Source organism: Cryptotermes secundus, unplaced genomic scaffold (assembly GCF_002891405.2).
Source record: "Cryptotermes secundus unplaced genomic scaffold, Csec_1.0 scaffold18, whole genome shotgun sequence".
Taxonomy (NCBI): Eukaryota; Metazoa; Arthropoda; class Insecta; order Blattodea; family Kalotermitidae; genus Cryptotermes; species Cryptotermes secundus.
In genome coordinates this window covers 618,513-644,027 of record NW_019735461.1, presented here as the reverse complement: position 1 = coordinate 644,027, position 25,515 = coordinate 618,513, and the positions used below count along the sequence as shown (strand labels likewise).

Genomic DNA, 25,515 nt, shown 5'->3' with positions numbered 1-25,515 from the left:
TCTGTGTTGCCTGTTATCCAAACAAAAATATTGTTCTTAATAGGGTATTAATTTGGAACTGTGGTATTGTCTAAGACAGGAAACCATAAGTTGTCACTAGTCATGGATGTGAAATAGTATACAGTGTATGGAAGTTTGTGTCAGAAGAGGTACTCTGACTGAAGAAATAATGTTTTGAGGTAGGAACACAAACCCATGTTCTGAGAAAGAGAGGTGACACTTGTCTAAGTGTGTCTCCCTCCCATCTCCTAGCACTCCAATCAGTTATAGTACGGACTTGTCGCAGCAGCCATAACCACACGTGTAGTTCCAGCAACAATACCTGAGAATTCCACTTCTTAGTAATATGCATTTACAACAAAGTGTATCAGATTGCAGTTATGACAGAACTTACATTCCACCACACATTCAGGATTTATTACTTCCACCAGACACCAAAAAACTACAGAATTTTTCATGGTTTATGGTCACTATGAACTTACTTGTGCACACTTTTTTTTCAGCAGATGGTTCACTTAGACGACTCTACAGCACAGGTGAAGTTACTGAGAAGGAATATTGCCATGCCAGGAAAGTAAGTCTTATGATGTGTAGCTTTCAAGACACTTGGTTACTTTTTACCATGTCCTGAAACAAACGAAGAAACTACAAGGCCCATAGTCCGCAAGTGAACTATACCGACTGAGCAACCCTCACTTGTCAGCAAAGTTAGTACCAACTTTAGCAGATAGAGGGTGCCGCTGGTCAGTGCAATGGATTCCCACGGACTCCATTCCAGACCCACTACTTCTCAGAAAATCTGGTAGCGCTGGGAATTGAACCCAAGATCTCTGGATCTGTAGCCACTAGACTCTGACCACTAGACCACAGAGGTGGTCATGTTTCCTGATAGGATACAAATGTTTATAGGAAAATAATGTATTCTGGGACAGTGCTTGTCACTGATTATGACTTTACTATATTTTCCATGATGTTTGATATATATGTATACATATTGTTATGTAGTGAGGTTTTTTAGGGCCTCTGCAGACTGTTGCACCAGTCAGTCTGAAAAGCCATGTTCTCCTCTCATCAGCTTGGGCCACAAAAGTTTGGATTGATAGCATAACTGACAAAGATACAGCTTAAAACTGCATATTAACTTACCCAAATTATAGCATATGCTGGAAATCCATTCTGTTATTGTCGAGCTTCTTTTCAAGTCTGGCACAAAATTCTCTTTAGTTTCACCATAGTCATATTGTTGAACAGGTACTGCAAAGTGAACTTATGTGTCAGTGCTGGCTAATCCATATTCTTGATGTGATAAACAGTCATCCACTGTTATGCCATTTTCTATATTGAAATTACACATGTGAGATATATACTGGAACAAGAAATGTACTTATGTGAAAAGTAGTTTTGCAAGAAATGGAAGGTGAAGAAGGCTCAAGACATTGTTACAGGACAGAAAGAGAAATTAGAAATGAAAGTCTGAATGTGTATTAAAGGGAAATTGGTTGAAATTGGTGCTGTGCTTGAACATTCATCTTGCTCAGGAAACCAGGGTTTCAAGTTTATTGCACTTTCCAAGAAGATCTTTATGTGAATATAAACCTTTTACAGAGGTGCCAGAGATCTGTGCATAAATAACAGTATTTCCTGCTATAATATGGGTGAATTTTATTTGTAATGTGTTCAGACTGCAGGTTTGTTGGTTTCATTGCCAATGTAAATTTCTCTTACCCAGCTTGTCCAGCTGTTCCACTGGAGCAGTTTCATGGTTTGAGGGAGGCTGTAAAATAGTCTCACTCCAGCATATAAATTGTGTGTATCATAGATACCAAGAGATAATCATACAGATTTTAATGGGACAGACTCATTTATAGGTAATGTGTGATATTCAGTTTTTTGCCATGATGAAGCTTTAAGAATTTGCTCTTTTTTAGGGTTTCATATATATATATATATATATATATATATATTGTAACATGGTCCGCAACGGAGAAACCCCCCCCCCCACCAGCAGTGACGCGGCGGGTGAGCCAGCGCTCCGTCATCCCCCCTCCGCACGGTGACGTAATGCGCAACGCGCGGTGACGTAAGATGGCATGAGGTAACAGTGTTGCTAGGCTATACGCAGATACTGTGACGTGGCACGCAACGACACTGTTGACGCGGGCAACAGGCAACAGCGAACGGAATAAAAGCCGGCTGAGCACTAAGCGTGAGAGAGTTGTAATGTGGCCGTCAGCAAGTTCAGTTGTAGTCGAGTTAACTTGTAGCCATCCCTGGAGAGAGTAAAAGTGTATCAGCGCTGAAGACAGTTCTCCAGTCAGCAGCCTACAGTTGGAGTATAGCAACGTCCAGAAGAAGAAGAACCGGACGTGTGTGTAGTTGTGAGTGTGTGATACAGGAACACTTACATAGCTCCCGTACTGTAAACGTGTAGACTACTGAAGACAGAGTGAATTGATTTGTGCATAGGGTTATAAATCGCGAAACCCCGCAACAGTGTAAACAGATTATTGCGATTAGGATTATAAAGTGGGAAACCCCGCAACTGTGTGATAATTAATTGTAGCCGTTACTTGTAGGTTGTTGAATAAACCAATTAACAATCTGAACGGCGTCTTCAGCAAAGAAAACATGGTACAACTGGTGTCAGAAGTGGGATTTGGACTTACACGCGTGACAAACAAGATTCAAACTCAAGACACGTGACAATTTGGTGTCAGAAGTGGGATACGAACTTGAACACGCCTCAAAAATTGTACTGCTACAAAATGGAGAAACAAGATATGCAGCAAATAATCGCCATGCTAGCGAAATTAGATGCCAAACTGGATGCCTACCAAGAAAAGGCGTCGGCCGATAGAAAAACCGCCAAGGAAGAAATACTGGCACGAATGGACGCCAAAATGAAATCCTACCAAGAAAAGATGATGTCCTGCCCAGTGGAAATGAAACCTGCTGTGGCACAACAAGAAGAGGTCCCCGAAATAATAACGGTCGGGGAGACAATGGCCTGCCAAGAAATGGAGGCACGTCCAGAAGATGGAAAGCTGGCCTCAGTGGACATGAAACCTGAGGCGGCAGAACTACAAGAGGTACCCGCACAAGACGCCGAAGTAATGCCGGTCGGAGAACCGAAGAAGAAAAGGCGCAGGGACCGACATCAGCGAAACATGAAGAATCCGACGCGTGTAAGTCGTGGACCCCAGATGAAGTTGGCCATCGTCCACAGGAAGGTGTCCCACCGTGCAACAGTGGCATGGCGCAAACGCAACATCTTCAAGAAATCTACGACCCAAGGAAATTGTGGCCCATGGCACGAATTGGCTGCCGACAGCAATTTGACTAGTCGTGCAGGTGCAAGATGGCGCAAGGGAGATCCCGTAAGGAGATGTTCAACGGGGGTCAATGCTGGGCAAGAAGCCGGGAAAGGAAGGACGGGAACCGTGACAGGACAGACGTCCGGGAGGCGGTGTCAGCCACAACAGAAATGTAGCAAAGGCATAAGGAACCAGGACGTGGAGGAACTACTACGCCTGAGGGAGAAGACCGGTAACGTGCTCTTCAGTGGAACGTTCGCGACACAAGTAGTCGGTACTTCCAACGGGTTACGGAAAATAAAGAAGTGGAACTAATGGAGGGGTAACCCCCTCCAAAATGGAAAAAAGAAAAAGGCCTGTATAGGAGGAACCAGTAGTAGATACACCGGCCTCCTTAGCAAGAATGAAAGGGAAGAATGAATGCGATAGAACTGGATCTTCTGGTGAGCTGAAAGGAAACCGCTCGAGACGGGTTGGTCTTAAGAAGGGAGCGGTTGTAACGGCCGGAGAACAGATGATGCAAGAACAGCCTCCGAAGCAAAGGAACGAGGATGCACCGTTAGGCTATTCGGGACGAACAGCCTTAAGGAGGGAGCAGTGTGACATGTTGCGCAACGTAGAACCCACCCCCCCCCACCTGCAGTGATGCGGTGGGTGAGTCAGCGCTCCGTCATCCCCCCTCCGCACAGTGCTGTAACGCGCAATGCGTGGTGATGTAAGACGGCGTGAGGTAACAGCGTTGCTAGGCTATACACAGATACTGTGACGCGGGCAACAGGCAACAGTGAACGGAATAAAAGCCGGCTGAGCACTAAGCGTGAGAGAGTTGTAATGTGGCCGTCAGCAAGTTCAGTTGTAGTCGAGTTAACTTGTAGCCATCCCTGGAGAGAGTAAAAGTGTATCAGCGCCGAAGACAGTTCTCCAGTCAGCAGCCTACAGTTGGAGTATAGCAACGTCCAGAAGAAGAAGAACCGGACATGTGTGTAGTTGTGTAATTGGGAGTGTGTGATACAGGGACACTTACATAGCTCCCCTACTGTAAACGTGTGGACTACTGAAGACAGAGTGAATTGATTTGCGAATAGGGTTATAAAGTGTGAAACCCCGCAACAGTGTAAACAGATTATTGCGATTAGGGTTATAAAGTGGGAAACCCCGCAACTGTGTGATAATTAATTGTAGCCGTTACTTGTAGGTTGTTGAATAGACCAATTAACAATCCGAACGGTGTCTTCAGCAAAGAAAACATGTTACAATATATATATATATATATTTATTTATTTATTTTTTAATTAAATATGTGTGAGGATCGGCTGATTAAAAAGGAGGGACAGGAATATTTGAAAGCAAGCTGCAAGAGCAAAAATGCCAGGACTTGGGTTGAGGTATAAGTGAACTTAAGGACTACCAGCATAGAGATGTTGTGAAAGATGGGAATAGTGATCTGCTTGCAGATTCTCACAGTATTTTGAAGAGAGAGGAAAAAAAGGGTAATTGTGTATACATTTATGATGAGGATAACAGCTTTTGAGTGTGTTGCAGTTGTCACAGTATTGTTAAATAGCCTATGATCCATCCATCAGTGAATTCTGAGCATGTGTAATAAATGTGTTTTTCCCATTTCAGCTTGAAACTAACTACATTCTAAGCAATTCCATTCAGCAGTTGGTTATTTAGGTATTGTGATAACTAAAGTCATGATTGTGGAAATTGATTGAGCATGTCGTAAATACAGTTTTCCATTCTGTGTTGATGGGCATCCAGTTTCTGAGGTTTCAGCATTAATCTATGAAAAGAAAAAACACTGATCATATCTCAAGAATCTAACATGTTTTATTGACACTTTCCAGCCAGAGAACCGCTACCGAGTGCCAAAGGGAACCAAATTCTATCGAGTGAAAGTACGGCCATTGCAGAAGGATTCTTCATTAGTACGTAGCCAACACCACCACCACCATCATCAGCATGGTCATCAGTCACTGACTCAATCTCAGAATCAGGAGCTGACGCGCTCACAGCAGGAACAGGACAGAAGTGCAATGGATGTGCCAGAGGAAGAGTCCAGGAGATAAGTGAAATGTGGTACCTTTTTTTGTCATTACAAATTTTGTATTGTGGTAAATATTTACAGTACCTTACATAGGCCATGGAGTAAAATATTTTTGAATCATCCTACGAAGAGAATTTTTACCCCAAAAGAGTGCATGAATGTTGGGGAAAATGTTTTTTTAAGATATCTTTACAGAGGTTACTTGATTTCCTGTTGGACTTTTAAAATAACATGGTCACTTATGTTCTAGTTCATTTGTCACTCATGGTGGCAAATTTTGTGATATTTTTGCTCCTTCTATATTTGAACTTGTAAGTGATAGTTTGAGACATTATGTGAATGAGGACATATTATGTTGCTTCAAGATCTCCCACGATGAGGTATTTGATTGCCTGCTTCTGAAGTCAAATTCTTTTTGTCTTTCTATTGTGTAATTTTTCTTTATTTTAAGAAATGATGTATAATTGCATTACTGCACACTTTTGTGTTCTAACTTGTCTTCTGCAATTTGCAACCTATGTAAATACCAAAGGAAGATTGTAAAGTGGAAGTTTCAGTCTTATTTACAATACAAGCTAGAGTTCCATAGTAAATAGTTTCCTCACATTCTAGTGCTGTAGTCTTTGTATTCTGTATAATTTCTTTGTGTGAAAATCTGGAAATGGCCTGGAGAAGACTGCATTGTTCAATATGACAGATTTCACATTTATGCATGACAATTATAATGTGGCCATTTGCTTTTCTTTATGAAAAATTGAGTAGAAATATTGAAATCACTTTAGAATAATTAGGTTAGTCGAGGAACATCACAATCATGACTTTGTTAACACAAAGGATGAATTTTGCCATAATGGTTGTACTTGAGGATTAAGTGGATGCTGCTTTCCTTGAACGATTCCACATCATCGACCAAAAGACAAATCACTGCAGATACGTAGAGCTATATATATATACACACACTGTACAGTATATTTTTATTGAGAGGATTTTCTTCATTACAGTTATCGTAACAGTTTTCTTTTTTCAGTTTTCTTTTATTGTTCATTAACTGGATTTTGTAAGGCTGTGATGTAATAGGCAAGGCTCATAAAGCAAACTTGTTTTCACTATAGGCTGCCATGAGTGAATTTGGCCCAGCAGACAATGTCATACTGCCCCATTTGGACTATCATTGCTTGTGCATGATTTCCAAAGCTTGAGAGGAATGGAAGTTGAAGGGTGGCAGAAAGAAAATCACCATCCTGCAAGACAGAAAATGAACATGAGTTCTTTTATGCATTGAATTGGGATGCAACTGAACACAGTGGTACAAAGTGTATATCAGAGTACTATAATTCCTGTTTTACTTGAAGCTCAGTTCAAACTTCATCACTTTTTGCCAGAATCACTGATAATAGAAGGAAGCGGTACATGCTGTGCAGTATAGACATCATTAAGATTTATGCCATTGATTTTAAACCTTTTAATTTAATTACAAGAAAAAATAATAGTTTTGTCTGTTCTGTGTTGTGAATTTCTGACACAAGAATATACCACATTATAGATTTAAGATAAAAGAAACAGTAATGATTTATGTGTCCAAAAATGCACATGAATACCATAGGTCAGGGATGGCAAACGTTTTCAAGGCTGCATGCTCAAATGTAAGAGGAAAAAATAATATTTTGTTAGTAATTAGTATTGTTTATCAAAATATTTCTTTGAAATACAGTTTTGCATGCCCAGCAGCTTACCACTTGTGGCATGCATGCTAATGGGTTTCTGTCACTGCCATAGATGGATCCAAATTTGCAAAGACAGCATTTGAAACATAAGTGTTGTGCTCCACCTTTCTAGAATTTATCAGTGATTACATTATGCTGCCTGAGCCTTACGGGCTCAAGTCAATCCACTGACAGAGAGAGGATTAGAGCATTTGTGACTCATAGAGTTAATAATTTATGAATTATTATTAATTCAACTTAAGAAGAGTTACATACCAGAAGATGGAACTCTTCTTAATCACTGCTGTGAGAACCTGAAATCCTGCATAATTCAGCTTAATTCAATATTATGTTTTATGTAAATGATGATTACATCTCTAAAAGATTAAATAGATTCATTATCTTTCAAAGCACAGTTCAAAAATTTTATACAATGATAAATTTCGAAAAGATATACACCCTTCTGAAGCATAAGTGTTCTTATATGTTTCTTGCACTCATTGCATGAACTGATCATGTGATGGGGAGGCAATGTCATTTGTCCACATGTTTTGCCTGGCCCCTATGCATTGTTATATATAGCAGTTTTTTATTATTATCAACAATAGATTGGTATCTCCATTAAGTGAACACAGGACTGAAAGGGATGCTGAAGCTCAAAGAGCACTTGGAAACTCTCTGTACTGTACACTAGAGTCACTCTTACTGCATTCACACAGATGTAGTAACTGTAAACATTTAACCCTTTATGGTCCAATTTAAATACCATTACGGTTTTCTGCCTGTCTTATTTAAATACTACTGAACTGTTTATTTGCATCTACTATTATAAACTGCTTAGTTTTTTATAACTTCCATAGAACTGAAGAAATGTTACTAAATACAATGAAAATATGGTCTGCAAGGTTTGAAATTTCCACTGTTTGAATACTGACTCTGAAATATATCTTTCTGACTGTACTGCTGTCACTAGCGAAATACGTGGCGAATAGTGTCATTCTGTTTACTGTCATTTTTCAGAGAATAAAGTGAAACCCAGTTCTTTGATTCTGACTTCCGGGATACTGAAACATCTCATGTTAGTGCAGACATATGAGGTAAAGCATTTGATAGTCTGGGTCCTGTGTTTCCTTTCCAGTTTTTGAAATTCATAATTTGAAGACTGAGGTCAGCACTGTAAAATGAAACACAAAGAGAAGAGTAAATGAAGTCACTACACATACAGAATGCAAATAAGAGGACAATTGAACATGCATGTGTCAATAACGGGTTGCTGTATGTGTAAAAAACAATAAAAGAATAGAATTTTATACTGGAAAGATGGGATGTTTTTTCTATAACTTCTTCGGATATAAAATATTTCTGTTAGATACATACCAGACACTACTTCTTCACTGTATGGTATAGGGCAAGCTGGGATGGAGTCTTGGTTTCCTTGGACACATGTCACAAGAAAATGTTTTCCTTCTGACTCCTTTCGCTTCTCTGCTGTTGCAAACTGCACAGTTCTTTTTTAACTTCCTATCGTATGCAGGTGCAAGTGCAGTTTGTCATTCAGATGGTCGTCTACATCTGTTAAACTTGGTCTTCCTCTCTTTCAGGTCATTTTGTTTTGAACGTTTCCTACCAATCCTTGAATCACTTTTTTGTGGTACTCCAGGTGAGACAAAGTTTGAAATTTTGCTGGCTGCTGGTTCATGATATTCAGGCATTTTTACATACATATCTGTTAATTTCTGCAGCTCTTCGTTAAATAAAGTTGCACTAAAAGTAGCATAACAATTCATGTGTAGAAACAGGCATTTGCCAGTTTCAAGGTGGCTTAGAATCAGATGAAGCATGAAATGGTGTCATGTAGAAATGATGGCTATTTTTGTCCCAGAGAGCCCATTCTTCATTAATCATTGCCTTCGTTGTTGAACCCACCACTACCACCATCATTACCACTGTTGTCACCACCTGCATTTCCACTTGCCTGACTTTCATCAGAATTGCTACAACTGTCACTCAAATTAGGCCCAATTATTTTTGCATCAGGGTCAGTATGATCAAATATGTCAATAATATTATATTGCAGTATCCTGTTGTACTCTGTATACTAAATTAGCTCTCACACTTCTCACTGTCCCTGTTCAACTTCGTTACTGTATTAAAATTCACACTTCAGAAGCATATGTCACTTCCTATTATTCAAACAGTGTGTGCTTCAGCTCGACTGGCCATCATCAGATGTACAATTTGCAGAGGAAACTGCTGCTCACTTGTCATGCTGCTACACTTTGTATTTTAAAGGTGTAAAATACTTACTAAATATTTTAAAAACTATTTTTAAAATATCATACAGTGATTTTTGTTGTATGCACGTGTTTTAAGTCTGGTGAATCTGTAATATGTAAAAATGGGCTGTGTTAGTGTTTTATTTATGGAGTGACCTACAAACCATAGAATTTAACAAAAACACTATAATATGTTCTTTTGATGTAGAAAGCATGTACTCTAACATAACCAAAAATAGACACTATGAACATAATTATCAGTATACTAAAAATCACTTAGAAATAAACGAAAACATCCGAAACGAAATTGTACACATACTAAAAACAATAATGGAACTAAACTAATTTCAGTTCAAACAGAAATATTACAGACAAACAGATGGACTAGCCAAGGGTGATCCAACACCAGCAATATTATCTGAAGCATGTAGTCAGAACATGAGAAACAAATATACCTAATATTAACCTTTATCAACCGGGCCTTAAATTCCGGTAACGGCTGCGGGCCAGAGTTAATTTAAATGCACGCCATTGTAGAGTAATAAAAATTGTAACCATGTAACTCAAAATGCTGCGATTTCTACAATTTTTGTGATAAACGAAATAAACGCTACTTTTATCTAGAAAGAATATAGAATCAGATGTTATAATTTACAGATTTTAGAATCTGTAAAAATTGTTACATTGATTCCAAAAAGAATTTTTCCCCAATTTTGAGCGTCTGTCCACAAAAATGCATAAAGCTTCTGCACAAAACGTTTCTGCAGTATAAATGCATGCTGCTGACACACAGTCTATATTTTATCTGGCAAGAGGAGAGGAAGTTTATGTTTTCATTGCACATTCTCCAATCATGTCAGCTTACTGTATACACGAGTGTGGGCGAGTTCTTATCCTACTTTGTCCTTATGAAACTCTGTCTGTTTATATGTCAGACTAAACACACAGAGGTACTGTTCTTGGAATATCCCCTCAATGCCCCTTGCGTCCTCCTCCCTTCAGAATCGACTGTACCGCATTCTGAATGGTGTGATTTATGAGCGGCCTCTCAATTTCGGCTTCTTCCAGCGAAATGGGGCCGTGGTGCATAGTTGAAATTGCGATGTTTTATAAGGAATTGTTTTGGAAGAGACTGTGGACCTGTCATCTGACAGATTACTGATGATGATGATGATAAGCATTACGAATAGAGGAGACTACTCGCCGTCACTGGCCTACTTCCTGCTAATACGAGACTGATGTTGCGTGTGTGCGCTTCGCATGGAAAACAGAGTTACATACGGACAAAGTGCATGAATTGCGATGTCAGACTCTGCATTGAGTTACATGCAACGTTCAGTTAGATGATGCAGGAGGGAAGACAGTCTACTTATAAAGCTGGTGTCCAAAATAATGTAAGTAGAACAAGAATTTCTATCTTAAAATTAGATTTTAAAACACTATGCGCACACGTGGACTGTGAGTCACCATACAGTGTTGTTTGGCCACTCGGCTTTACTGTAAAGGTCCCCATATGGTGTCTCTCAACTCTTAAAGGTTAATAAAACTTCAATTAATCAGATACTTTAGATATGCAGGTGACATCATTTTAATCTATGACCAAAGGAAAAGAAATGTAGAGGAACAATTGACTTGAGTTTGACAAACAACCTGTTATAAAATTTACTATAGAAAAGGAATTAGACAACTGCATTAACTTTCTTGCTTTTTCAGTACACCACAAGGAAAATTCACATTGAATTCACATAACATAGAAAACCCACTCAAACAGATACAGTATCTAATGACTCCAGCTGTCCACACAGACAAAATATCAAGTATCAACTGCTTAGTGAACAGATTAAACACCTACCCTGTATCTAAAGAAGCAAAGAAAGGGAACTTAATACTATGAGAAACATACTACATAACAATAACTGTAATGTAAACAGAGTCATAAAATAACCTGGTCTACAAAAACAAGATACAGACATGGATTTGCAACACCAAAATACAAAATGGGCCACTCTTATGTACAGCAGATACAGCAGAAAAGAAACAAGAAAAAACAGAGAACTGTTGAAGGATACTAAAAAATTGCATTCAAAATAAAGAACACAATACAGAACATAATAAAACTTCACCCACAAGCAGACAAATGCAACAAAAGTGGCATCTGCCAAATTAAATACCTAGACTCCCCACTGAAATACATAGGGCAAACAGGCAGGCCGTCCTACACTAGATTCAGAGAACATGTACAAGCAGTTAGAAATAATAATAGTAATTCGGGATATTTGAGTCACATATTAAACATGGGACATACGTACAGGACCATAATAGATAAAGTGGACATTTAAGAACTCAGAAAACTGCAAAACACATAAACAAATTAAAAAATATTACATATGTTAAATCAGTAAAAATAGCTTACACATGAATGACACAAACAATGATACACATAACCCAGTATTCAGAATACTGCAGGAAATGAACACAAGTTAGCAGCACACATGCCCTACTTCCTATATAAAAACAAAACAAACTACATGGAACATTCAGAACAGCTACACACAGCACCAAAGAAATGCCGACGTAGCAACAGAACGTAAGTAACATTACAACTACAGTGATAGAACAACAACGTACAATATGTATAACATAAAATATTTACTTCATAAACAAAACACTAATATAACCCATTATTATATATTACAGATACACCAGACCCACAACACATGCATACAACAAAATAATCATGCTGTGTTATTTTAAAAACAATATTTTACAAGTATTTTGCTTCTTTAAAATGCAAAGTGTAGCAACATGACAACAGGGCATCAGTTTCCTCTGCAACTTGTACATCTGATGATGGCCAGTTGGACTGAAGCATACGTATAGTGTTTGAATAATTGGAAGAGATGAATGCTTTAGAAATGTGAATTTTAATACATCAATGAAGTTGGACATGGATGGTGAGAAGTGGGAATGTTAATTTAAAATATATCAATATGAGTCCTGACTAAATAGGAGGGGGGACCCAAAAATAACCGGAACGACCTGTTGCGCGCGCACGCTTTGTAGGTATGAGTTGTGCTGCTAGGTGGTGTTAGCTGGGGGTCTCCCGCGACTGTTAGTGAGCTGGCGTCAGTCTGAGGTAAGTGGTTTGTCTGTGGTGCTCAGTTGTGTGCGTTCCTGTTTCAACCCTTTGGCGATTAGTGAGATGGCTGACCAGAAGGAACAAAGAGTGCGTGAAATTTTGCTTTCTGTTAAGGAAAACTGCAGCCGAGACTGTTGGGATGCTTCGGCAAGCCTTTAATGATGATGCTTTGGGGAAATCACAGGTCTACGAGTGGTTTTCCCATTTCAAATCTGGCAACATGTCAACAGAAGACATGCCACGCCCCGGGCGTCCTTCGACAGGAAGAAATGACGAAAACATTGCCAAAATCAAACGTGCAATTGATGAAGATCGTCGAAAGACCATTGACCAACTTTCTGAGGAAACGAACATCTCATGGAGCACGGTCCAGCGAATTTTAACCGAAGGTTTGCACATGAGACGGGTGTCTGCAAAATTTGTTCCTCGCTTGCTCGGAGATGACCAAAGAGAAAACCACGTGAATGTTTGCCGCGACTTGAAGAGTGAAGTGCAGAACGATCCAGAATTTCTTAAAAGAATTGTGACTGGTGATGAGTCTTGGTGCTACGGGTAGCAAAATTTCACGCACACTCTTTGTTCCTTCTGGTCGGCCATCTCGCTAATCGCCAAAGGGTTGAAACAGGAACGCACACAACAGAGCACCACAGACAAACCACTTAACTCAGACTGACGCCAGCTCACTAACAGTCGCGGGAGACCCCCAGTTAATACCACCTAGCAGCACAACTCGTAACTACAAAGCATGCGCGCGCAACAGGTCGGTTCCGGTTATTTTTGGGTCCCCCTTCGTATGCTGAAAGAATCTGAGTCATCATGCAGTTGTTCATGGACCTGTTTGCTGTCCAATGCATGCCCACTGGAAGATGCCATTGGGATGTAACTACAGACAAAAGTATATGCAGCAGACCTTTTGAAAAATCTACTATAAGATTCACAAAATTATTACAACAAGCAGTTTGTTAACACCACTGCAAAGAGGAAGGCTTGAAAGATATGCTGACCCTGTTTTCTCCCTCAGACTGACTCTAGGTGATCTATAACATTCATAAAACATGTGGCAGACTGAGGCTGACATGGGGACAGAACTTGAAACCTACATTGGTGGACCCAGTCAAATATAGAACCACAAAGGGTTAAGATTAGGTTTCCTGATTTAATTGCATTGACTATGGGGTGACTGTAAAACCAAATTGGGCAGGAAGCAACAAGTACTGGCCTAATAACCATCAGATGAGGAAGTTACTGGAGGCACACTTCCAGAAGACAAGTGACAAATGTGTAATGTGTACATACAGTGATACAGTTCAAGTATAGTAGTATTATTGGGCAGTCACTGATGATCAGTTGTGGTTTATGGGAATAAGAATTTGGAATACCTTCTTTACATCTCTGAGCTTAATGTGGAGTAGGTTTTCTTATCAAACCCAGTGCCTTGTCCATGGTGTCCACTTTATATACATCATGAATGAAGGAAGGTATTCTTCAACTGTAATGGTTAAATGTGTGAAAATAGGTATGATGAACCATAAATGTATGTACAAACTTTACATAGAACGTATTGTGTTTATTAAAAGTACCAGTAGTCATGCCAATCCTGCATCTTGTGTTACCATGGAACAAGGCACTGAGTTAGATCCAACATGTGTCAGACTGCTGAGTCCTCAACACCAGTTTTGAGCCTTGGCAGATAATTAAGTTGTTTTATCTTAGAGGCTTATGGTTTTTCAGATCATTTTACTAGACTTGTCTCTTTAATCTTGTCACTGTTTATCTTTCAGTCAGTTCCCATATTGCTGTGTACTTTGTTGTAGTATTAGCCCACCATCCTGCCCCACAAAATGGCGCACATGTTCACAGGGGGATAGGAAAGGGTTTCAGTTTTTGTATCAGCATTAGGAGGCCCTCCTGTAGTGGTTCAGTTGTAAGCCAAACCGATAAGCTTGGCATAGTCTTTTGTGATTTTGAAGTTCCCAAAACTGAGCTTTGTAAATATATTCGTGCAATATGATACTTATACTATAAGCAAGATCAGACAGTAAGCACACATGATGTGTGACTGCATGCCTGTGTAAATACACACAAATATTTATACTAATATATTTTTTCATATGCATTTAAGACCATGTAAGATCACGAGGCTTTGTCTCTGTGTTTCACAGCTTCTTTCTTTCAATGAGAATTCTTACATTTGTTTCACCATGAGATAAGTGGATTTGATGATGTTCAGTTGGGGACATGAAATTCATGTGATATGGTATTCGTATGGGCTAGGCATCAACACAGTCCTCACCTTGAATGAGCAAAGTGTCAAAACATATTGTGCCTAGACAGTACCTCCACAAACACTTGTCCTCTTCCATTAATCTTAAGTTATTCTTAATTGTGTCTGCAAGAATGATTGCTTTTGTTTGTATTCATCTCAGCAAAGTTTGGATAAAGGCAGGTGACATTTATCCAAAGGTAATTTTTCTTTCCTTGAGAACTGATGCAGTGCAATCAGTCCTTAAAATATTTATTGAGTGAGAGTGTAGGTTCCTAATGGTTTTTGTTAGTCAAGGTACAATATTGTATCCAACTTGAGGTTTTATACTAATGACAAAGTGTGGCTGAGATGTGAAATATTGTGAAGTTTTCAGCAATTCATCTGTACAAATGTAACAAAAAATAAAAGTTTTTTATTTGATAATGCTGGAGATTTTTTTTAATTTTAAATAACTAAGTAGTTTTTGGTACTTCTTTCAGATTGGACTTCGATAAAGACTGACTGGATATGTAAGTGCAGGTTTTACATGGCAAAAAATATTTTTACAATGTATCTTTTTCTGTATAATTACAGTGGTTAGTTTAGGTGCCCTGGGCTAATTGTATTCAGAAGAATGATGCAGAGCCTGCCGGTATTAGCATTCAGTGCATCAGAAGGGGACGGGGGTTGCAGGAAACTGATAGTAACTGATTAGGTGATGCTGAGAAAGCTTAAGGTTATTAACTGAAAGCAGAACAGATGCACAAAAAACTGTTGAGAAGGCCAAGGTCTGAACTGAGCTGAAACACAACTGCCAATAGTAGTGGTTTTCTTCCTCCTCTGGTCTGTCAGAAGTCATTAATTTCTTTGAATACTCAACTAGTCATGAATTGCAGTTTCACATTACTGTACTCCAAGCCAGCCTAAAGTCTTGTAGGTGTGTGCTAATGCGAGATTCAGTGGTCTGTACCAGAGGCATCAGGTTCAAGACCAGCCAGAATCCCAATCACACAGTGTTAATGTTTTTGAGTGCTTTTCCCTTCCTTCAGCTCTGACAAGGATACAACTCACTGAATGTTTGAAGTGTCAGACTGACTTTATGGGTCACTGCCAGTGGCGCTAATATCCTTGTAGGCCATTTCACTTCAGAAATTGACTGCTTCACCAGTACAGAGAGAGAGAGAGAGAGAGAGAGAACGAGAACGAGAACGAGAGTTTAGGTAGGTCAGAAGATCATAAAGTGGAGGCAGCAGTAAGGAACCAGTGTAAAGTATGCTGCAAAAGATTTGAGAACGAGTCACTCATGATACACATATCTCCCAAAAGTGGGAACGATGCTGGGACTTTGTAGATGTGTAATTCTCACTTCTCTATCACTGAATTTTAAAATGATTGTTTCAAGTAGACATGAGTGAGATGAAATTATATATATATGTTATATGTATTTGTATGTATTCATGTATGTAACTGTCATGTTGCTGGTGTGGGGTTTGTACCAGTTTAAAATCTACACGTGCAGTTTCATGATGGCTTTTCATTTCTGTCAATTCTGGGGGGTTCAGAAAGATCATAAGTCTTATTCATTCCACTTATTAGATGTGTGTGTGTGTGTGCGCGCGCCCATGCTTGCATACATGTGCACTCGCGGTTGCACACATGTGTTTATGTAATTGATATTGCACATCTCTAAAATGAACACTTCCTATCATCAGCAATTCAAACACTACAGGCTGTTGAGGTAACAACAATAGTGGTGCAATTAATTGTATAATTTTTAAGTTTAGTGTAGTGATAGACCTTTGAAATGTCTCTGTAGTGACCACTCTTTAGCAGGGAAATTTTGGAAAGTGGAAAAGAATGTACAGAACACACAAAATGGAAATACCATTTGCTGAAAATCTTTTATTTTCATCCACATAACAGTTAATATAATGTAAGAAAATATCAAGGTTTTGATGTTGTGATATATTTTTCATTACATGCAGCTACTGAATTGTGTTGTGCCTTGATGACTAAAGTCCATGAACTCTGGAATGCTAACACCACACGAATATCAGAGAGATGTCCATTGCTGAGAAACATCATGGTAAACACCAATTACCAGCAACCTTGTATGCTCACAGTAGTTGAGGCATTACTGAGAACTTTGTCACCCTGGTGATCAGCTGCAAGGCTGCATAATGAAACATGCCACATAGGTCTGAATTGAAGACTCCTTCTAGTTAGTCTGCTATCACAGTGCGACAAGGAACTAGGAAGAGGGTGCAAGAAGAAAACTGAGAAGATGGAGGAGAACAAGAGAAGAGAAAGCAAGAAGCGGGAATCAAAGGACAGATTGCAAACATTTGTAAATACCTTCAGACACTTACAGAGAAGAGGAGACAATGACCAATAAATCCATTTGCTACCAGAATCCACAGTGGAGTAATTTCACGTGGTGACACTGGTGTTAGAAGTGGGATGTTAGCAGTGGAAATGGAAGTGTCATGACAACTTTTGATGGTCATGTTGGACTGCCTATGAAGCAGCATAAATGCAGGCCAAGGAGAACTACAGGCAAACAGTGCCAGCCAAGGAAAGACAGAATGCAAAAAGTGCAGTCTTGTTTGCCCAGACCCGGGGTCTCCATGAACTCTGTGACAAGATACAAGGGATATGATGGGACATTCAAGAGATGATGGAGAACCTTCGCAAGGAACTTGGCAGTAAATCGTGGAATGCAACTAGACAGAAGCAACAGTGATGCTGGTGGGCTTCACACAGCAGGAATTCAAAATGCAACTGGTAGAAGTTCAAGTGGGGGGTGTGGCATTGGCAGGAATGCAACAGCCAGTGCAGTTAGGGTAAAGCCACCGAGTTTGATGGGGGCCATGCTGTGGTAGAGCAGAAAATTTGCACAGCCTTGTAGAAAGTCACACACATACTCACCATCATGCAAGGGCAGGCAACAGGCATTCTGTGTGGTATTTCTACAGGAGCAGCATACTAGAACATTGTGGAGGTGCTCAAGGGCTGTTTCATGGACCACCATCTGACTGGCCAGCTCCCAGCTGTGTGGCAAGTCTGCAAGAGTTTGCCATCACCACTGAGCAGTTGGCCTGCCCTAGTATTACATCCTAAGTATTTGCCAACAGGATAAAGGACCAAGAAGTGAAGCAGCAAGTCCTCATTGGCAGTGACAGGACACTGAATGAGATTCTCAGTCAGGTTCTGAAGCTGAAGACCACAAAGGTGCCAGTTGAACCAGTAGCAAGGCAGTGAGTGATGAGGGCTGGAGCCCCAATCAGAACACAGTTGCCAATGACCAAGTGCCACAGAACTGAATGACCTGTATGCTAGACGTGTGGAGCTGTTGGTCATTTGGGGAGAGACTGCTGGAGAGGAAATCAGGACCTGAGTGAGTAAACGATGACATGAGGAAGGAGACCACCTCCACCCCCTCATTTCACACTCAGTGTGTCAGTGATGAGCAACAGCAGCCTAAATGGCAACCCATGCCTTGTGACCATTGACACGAGGGCATCCTTGATGATTGCCAGGCCTGACACCACTGTAGCACTACCTGAGAGCGAGTGGAGCTGGCTGAACACTGTGCAGATGACGTGTGCTATGACTGGGCAAGGAACAAGTGTCATTATGGCTTCCTGGTGCATGACCGTTATTATTCCGACATATGATGACCAGTGTAATGTGGAAGAGGCATGACTGCATGGAAGGAGGGACCATGTTCAAAGGTTGCCCACTGAGAGGGAGTGTACAGGGCAAGGACGCTGGTTCAGTGTTGGCGAGAACGCACCTGCCGGGATAACCAAAGGTCGCTGAGGCTGAAACACAGCTTCAGGGATGCACCTTGTAGAGGACCAGATGAGAAAAATGTACTCTTTGCCAAATGGCAATGAGGCAGTCAGAAGGTACAGGCCACTGTTTCTGTATTACCACCCTATGGAGGGGGCAACTGAGTAACCATGATATGGGGCCTAGTGTACAGGGAATGGAGGTTGGACAGTGTCCTTAGTAAACAACCTACAGGAGCTGGGATGTGATGTACTGACATAGTGTTGGGGAACCATAGGCAGCCATAGACACAACAGGGACCTCCCTTCACATCAAAGATGATTGTGATACACCTAGAGGGACCAGCACCTTACCAGGAAGTTGCTTGGGTTGACCAGCCTTAATGAGGAGGCAGTGTGACTGTCTAAAATCCATAAACTTCTAAATGATGCAGCCACAGAAATATCAAAGACATGAATTACTAGGCACAGTCATGGTAAGCACCATAGTTGAGGTACTGTTGAAGGCAGCATCACCCCAGTTGTTCACTGTGAGGTTAAATAAAGAGGCACATTAGATGAGTCAAAGTTGGAACCTGCTGCCATGGTACAAAAAGGAGCTAGGAAGAGGAAGATGATGGAGGAGAGCAAGAGAGAAAGCAAGAGAGGGGAGTCAAAGGGCAGAGTGTAAACTTTTGTAAATACTTTTAGACAGTTGTAGATAAAAGGAGGCAGTGCCCAAAAAATTAATTTTCTACCAGAACCTGGCATAATTGCTGTCATGATGCTGAAATTTGTACCTCAACATTTCTTATAATGTTGCTGTTGTGTGGGTGGAGATGAGAAATTATGCAAATGCTGCCTATTATAATGAATACTAGTATGTTCCAGTTTAAAACATGGGATGTTTTATCAGTGCTAACAAGGCGGTAATGGTATGAGCAGTTCAGAACCCTAAACAATATCAGATCAACTGTGAGTTCTTTTAATATTGCTCTGATTTTCAAGTATAATCTGTGCGTAATATCTCTAGGAAACAGGCACGAAGATATGAACTGGTTCAGGAAAGACTCAGATGATGGAGTAACCTTTCAGGGCTTTGTAACATGGAATTTCCTCAGCAACTTAGTAATTGACAGCTGCTTCGGCAGAACATTATTAGTTACCTGGTTAATACTGATATTGCTATGGCTGGAACAGTTCCGCTGAGTATGTGCAGTTCTGTATTCCTTCAGAACTCTGTTATTGATCAGCACGTATCTCTGTATCCCATTTCAAAATTGGAAACAGATCTTGTAGATAGTTTGTGATTAGTTCAGAAAAATGTGGTACAAACTGCACAGCGACCTTTGCATTTTGTTTTGACTCTAAAGGTGGATGGTGGCAAAGAGTGGGACAATGGCACAGGCAGTTCACACAACTGGTAGTAAAGTGGGGCAAGCTACCATCCATCTTCTATAGTCACGTCATACAGCACTCTTTAGCTCTCTCATATGAACCATACCACTGGTAGCCATATCAATTCTGAGATGGGAATGCCATTCTGTGTAGAACCTCAAAATCAGGACAGATATTTGAAGAATATGCAAGTTTTATTAGATGAATTCTTAAAAAAATGGAAAATAACAAGATTGGAAACCCAGTAACACATTTTGGTTGGGTGAATCTTGTAATGTGATATGCAAAGTTTGTATGGTAATATATTGTAAAGACATATATAAATTTCATGTAGTATAAATTTGTATTTGGTTTTTCCATTATTTTGTGATTCTGAAATTGTAATGTCTTGGGTTTGTAGCTTGGTTCAAGTTTAGGTGTACTGTCACTCCCCTGAAAGATTATTTGCAGAAAAAATTATTTTCCTATTGAAAATGGTAATTTTAGAGAGTATATTACTGAGAACTTATATTTTCTAAGGTTGCAAATTATCATTCTTCGGAGGACCAAATGTTTTTGATACTTGATTCCGCAGAGAAATTCCATGTTAAAAATAAATGTAAATGCAAAATATGCTATTAACTGTGTTGTATTGAGCTATTCTCTTTTTCCTAAATAAAATCAGCTGCTCAAACATCATTCTGATGTACACTTAGCCTGTAGGTTTATTTTGCTCTTCAGCTGTCTTCCTCCTGTGGTTAAGCTTCCTAGGAAGCTGACTTGCAGTAAAACTTTGATTCATGTATGAGTACAGTCAACATAATATTGTGTTTTGTGATGTAGTGCTAGGTATAGTTTGGTAAAAAGGTACCAGTTCTTCAGAGGAATGTACTCCCTCTACCTGCAGGTGTGAAGTCCCTGAAACTGGAGGCAGTGTGCTGCTTCAGAAGACACAAGACCATAATCTTAGTACTCACTACTGTGAGAAACTCATATTTTGTACAGTACAGTCAGAAGTTTAGTAGTGTGGCAGGTGGGTTCAAGGGAACTTATGAGATGCATGTGCATTTACTTACAAATGAAAGTGGCCAAACACAGAGTCCATTTATGTATACTTTCCACTTTGATTTGGCTATGATGCACTTACAGTTATCTGCTGGGTTATAAGACATCCATTGTTTTTTGCAATTTTTTAATATTTTATGATTTTAATGTGAAATTGCATATTCTCTGGATAATCGAATTTCAAATGGCAGAGAACAATAAGCCATCAGTACTTGATGTAGCATTACGATGTCAAGAATGACAAAGAAAAAGTTTGCAGAATTTATGCCAGTGTAAATTACAAGTGTTGTGAACTAAATGCGTTTATATTTATTGAAACTATAGGGATGTGAAATAACTATTGCCCCTCAAGTCTCTGAAATGGCAAGGAAGTTTGCAAATCATAGGACTAAATTTCTTCCATGTAAGAATTAAATGTTTGATTTGCTCCCTTCTCCACTGATTAAATCATGTTGGCTCTTCTATTCATGTTAGCACCCTTCTGAGCTGCTGGGGAAATAGAGGAGAAAAAATGATGAGCAGATATGGCCAGACTATGGCAGTGTTTAATTGTCAATCAGTTAAATCAAACATTGCTGATAGGAACATAAAATACACAGTACATGGTGAGTGCTCAGTGCTGAAAGTGTGGAAACTGTGTGGTTGAGTGATAGCCCTCATCACTGCAGTGTAGTCTGAACTCCCCCAAGGGATCCTGCATCCTGATGTTTGCCTCGGCAGAGTTCATACCCATTGGAGCATCCCCACAGTACATTTCCACCACTGGGTACTGATAGTGAATATCAGATATTGGAGTCTCTGTTTCATTGTGACACTGAATGTTGAAGTTGGACTCTTTAATATGGAGTCTAGTATCAAGAACAGTCTCACTTCCTACACAGTTAAACCTATAGTTTGATTCGTTCTTGGAATCACAGCCAGCTGTTTCGTTCAAGCTCTGTGCATTGTGCAGCTTGTAGGAATCATGATATTGGTAACTACTGATTGCATTTGACTCAACTTGATGCATCTCTGCCCTGGACTCATTCACTGCTGAATAGTACATCATCCTGGATTGGCTTTCATCAGGAGGTACTTGCATTTTGAGCCTATCACTCTCCATCCCATATGGGAGCAGGCCCGATGTCTCTTTGGATGCAGTGGCACATTGGATCTTCATGGCATCATCATGTGGGGTCCCACTCTGGAGTGGCAGCACGGGGTCACACTGTGACATGAAACCTATGCCCCTGGTCATGTCCTCCATGGGATTTGTGACTATGTTGGTGCTTGTGTCAGGGGAACAGGTGGGGAACCTGCTGGAGCTGCTGTTGCTCTCATCTGTGGTGATTATCGAGGGGGGCAGCATCCAGTATGCTGGCTCTGGTTCAGGCTTAACTGGACTGCGGTGGATGATTCCGCTGCCCAGGTCGAGCAGCATTGGAGGTGACCTGGTGATGTCAGAGTTCTGGTTGTGATCCTGATGCAGGATGGGAGCATAGTCTTGTGACTTAAGGGGCTGGTCCAACTGAAATATCTCCTCAGGCTGGAACAGCTCACCTCCTAGTGGCAGAAAGTCATATTGCTGAGGACCCACATTTGTGCCTGTGTTCCCATCCTCATAGTAGCTGTTGGTAGCTGTGGAGGAGTCGTCTTGATGGTAAGGGAAAGTGTTTATCTGGAGGTGTTCCTGCAGCCAGCAGGAAGTGTCCAGATGAGAGTGCTGGTACTGTGTTGCATGATGCAGCTGGGATTGAGTCGTTGGGGACCTGCTGCAGATGCACTCAAATGGTGGACAGGAGCATGAGAAACCTGCAACAAAATACAATGTCAGTCACTGGATGTTCGGTTTTTCAGAAGTTAAAATCATTATCTGTTGTTTACAAACATAAATCATTGCAAGTATGGTGTACCCTCCAGTCTTTTTTTTTTGCCAGATTTATTAATATTACCTAAAGTCTTTTCCTTTGTGAAGATTCTCATTATACATATAATTTTCTCCAATCTCCTATTTCATATTAAATGACAATATTAAGGAAGCAATGTGATATGTAAGTTATTAAATTTTCTGTTCTTATGAAACTGAAGTAAGTTTCAACTCTTCAATACATTTTACCTCTGATTGGTGTATCAGACACATTTTGTGACATAGATATAGTAAATGGAGTAGAATGAAACAATGTAACTATTCTACAAGCTTGGAAACTGAAAATCATATAAATAATCCTCAGAGATAACTTATCAGATTTTTAAGAACAGTGGCTTGTCCCCATTACTTCATAAAAAAACAAAATGAAAAACAAATGGTGTGAAACACAGAAAGAATAAGCATTAATAGAATTACTGAGCAGTTATGTGATTAAAATATATTGATTATAGTTTGGCAGTTCAATTGTTCAGGAGAAAGGCTTGTTATGTGTCCACATTGTGATGCAATGACATACAATCAAGACCCTATCTTCCTGTATGTCCTCCAATTTACTCGTATATTGCCCTTACTTGGTTGTATCATTTGAAATGCAAAATGCATTGTGTATGAAGATGAGCTGAGACACTCACCTTTCTCAGCATCTGAAATGAGTGGTGGGGGTGGGTCCAGGGGGCACAGTAAAGGTCGTGTATTTGAATCCACATCAAGTTCGCCAGGTCGTTTTCCTTCTCGCAGTGACAGCAGCTGCAACAGAAGTACTGACAGCTGATTCCTGGACTTAGGGACTGGAATCATTGCATGATGTACAACAAATTTAGGTTCCCGTGACTTGCTGCGTGAAGCTCTTATCAGGCAGATGCTGGACTCAAGTCAAATGTGCAAATAACATGTCAGAAATGTAATTTATTTTAAAATATTAATACAGTTTTATATTTTCTGCCACATCTCAGACGCTGTCTTGGAGACTTGAATTGGAAGCTAAGTCCATCCATTTCTGATTTGTATACGATAAAAGTGGAAGACAGATTTGCCACTACCTGTGGAGGGCATGATACCTGAGAAGGCAACATGTTATCACGGCATGACATGTGGCTGCACCTAGAATAAGGACGCCCTTTTTAAGTCAGATTTAGTGTTGAGAACATTTCCCTCATCCCTCCAGCTGCATTATACGCCTGGGGTCGACTCAGCCTCTAACAGAAATGAGTGCCAGGAAGCATTCTGGAGGTAAAGGGCGTTTGGTGCTTAAGAGTGAAAGCGCCACCTCCACAATTCACGGATCAGAGCAGCCTTTTTCCAGTCCGCTGTGGTTCAGCAGCCTTTCCCTAGCAACGGAGTCTAAGAGAGGAGATTCTACAGCTTTCCGCTCTCACGTCGATACTGTCCGGCGAAAACCCGCGATTGAAATCTTTTCTTCATAGCCGGACTTTCAACTCTCAGCTGAACCAGATCGCCGTCTCGTCTCAACCTCCCTTGCAGAGCTCAGATCAGCTGCCAACCCTCAACTGAACTCCTTCAGCATGTGCTGGAGTGATTTATGAAGTGCGTAGATCAGCGATAGCGCTGTCATTGCTTGTAATTCCGAGTTGTGAGTGTATAAATGGTCAATAATTCGATTCATCAATCTAAACCCCTTCTATAGTCACCCCTAAATTGTGACAATATGAATAGTAATTTCTGCATAACCCATTAGATAATTTTACGGAGGCATTACTACTTATGAGCGAGAGTCTACCTACGCGTTTGAAATAGGTAAGGGTTCAAAGTCCTGCGAAAGGTGTCTTCACCTTGTCATGGTGGTAGGGCTTGCGTGACTGTGTGACCTGGAGAGCTATGCCAGCGGTAGTTTTAACTACCAGTGGGGTCACCCATGCCGAAAGCTCAAAGGGTAGAGTCCAGACTAAGAGATACCCTGGTCTTCCAGGTTGGGGGTTGGGCATGAGGCTAACAACCTGATCCTGTAAAAAGGATTTTGTTCAGGAACCTAACAACCAGCCTCGGGTCATCATGCATGGGGACATTCCTATGGAAGCACGCATTGGTTGTGGAGACTGGTTGTAGAGGAGGCCAAGGCTCACCCAGGGCTGTAGCGCCGAGTGGTAGGTAGGTATGTAGGTAGGCCGCGCGATAGCTCAAACGGTTAGTCGCTGGAATCCCACCGTGGCGGCCCGGGTTCGATCCCGTGTATGGTCAAGTGAGATTTGTTGTGGACAAAGTGGCGCTGGGGCGGATTTCCTCGAGTACTTCGGTTTCCCCTGCAAATGTTCATTCCACCAAATTCTCCATCATCATAATCACCCAGGGCAGGCTACAATAGGCCAATCAGTGGCCGCCGTGCCGAGTGGACCCAGTTGGACTCCCCCCCCCCACGCTCATCATCATCAGTAATCTGTCAAGATGACAGGTCCACAGCCTCTTCCAAAACAATTCCTCCACTTAATGCGATCTAGAGCTTTCTCCTTCAAATGACAGTATCTTCTTCTGTCCCCAAGGTCATCCAGCATCTTCTTACGTCTTCTTGTCACTTCTATCCGCCCCTCTATCTTTCCTTCGATAACTTCTTTTAGAAGGCAGTTTCTGCGTAAAACATGACCAATCCAATTAGCCTTCCGTTTTCTTATTTCGTGTAGGATATTCCTCTGCTCACTGACTCTAATTAACACT

General features: G+C 40.6%; 2 protein-coding genes across 10 annotated transcripts in view; one reads left to right on the top strand and one right to left on the bottom strand.

Annotated features, from left to right (window-relative positions):
* Positions 1–7,943, top strand: part of LOC111869264 (RB1-inducible coiled-coil protein 1) — an 87,537-nt gene extending 79,594 nt beyond the window's left edge. For 5 of the 7 annotated variants that reach the window (XM_023860658.2, XM_023860659.2, XM_023860653.2 and 2 more), the window contains exons 21-22: positions 504–574; positions 5,165–7,943. In XM_023860658.2, the coding sequence (XP_023716426.1) occupies positions 504–574; positions 5,165–5,386 (293 nt within the window). In that variant the 3' untranslated portion in view covers positions 5,387–7,943. The remainder of the gene's footprint in view (positions 1–503; positions 575–5,164) is intronic. The other 2 variants (XM_023860656.2, XM_023860657.2) reach the window with 2 other exon arrangements.
* A 13,147-nt stretch (positions 7,944–21,090) lies between these two features.
* Positions 21,091–25,515, bottom strand: part of LOC111869270 — a 51,247-nt gene continuing 46,822 nt past the window's right edge. For all 3 annotated transcript variants that reach the window (XM_023860664.2, XM_033753365.1, XM_023860665.2), the window contains exons 6-7: positions 23,481–23,595; positions 21,091–22,733 (exon numbers count right to left, since the gene is read on the bottom strand). In XM_023860664.2, the coding sequence (XP_023716432.1) occupies positions 21,556–22,733; positions 23,481–23,595 (1,293 nt within the window). In that variant the 3' untranslated portion in view covers positions 21,091–21,555. The remainder of the gene's footprint in view (positions 22,734–23,480; positions 23,596–25,515) is intronic.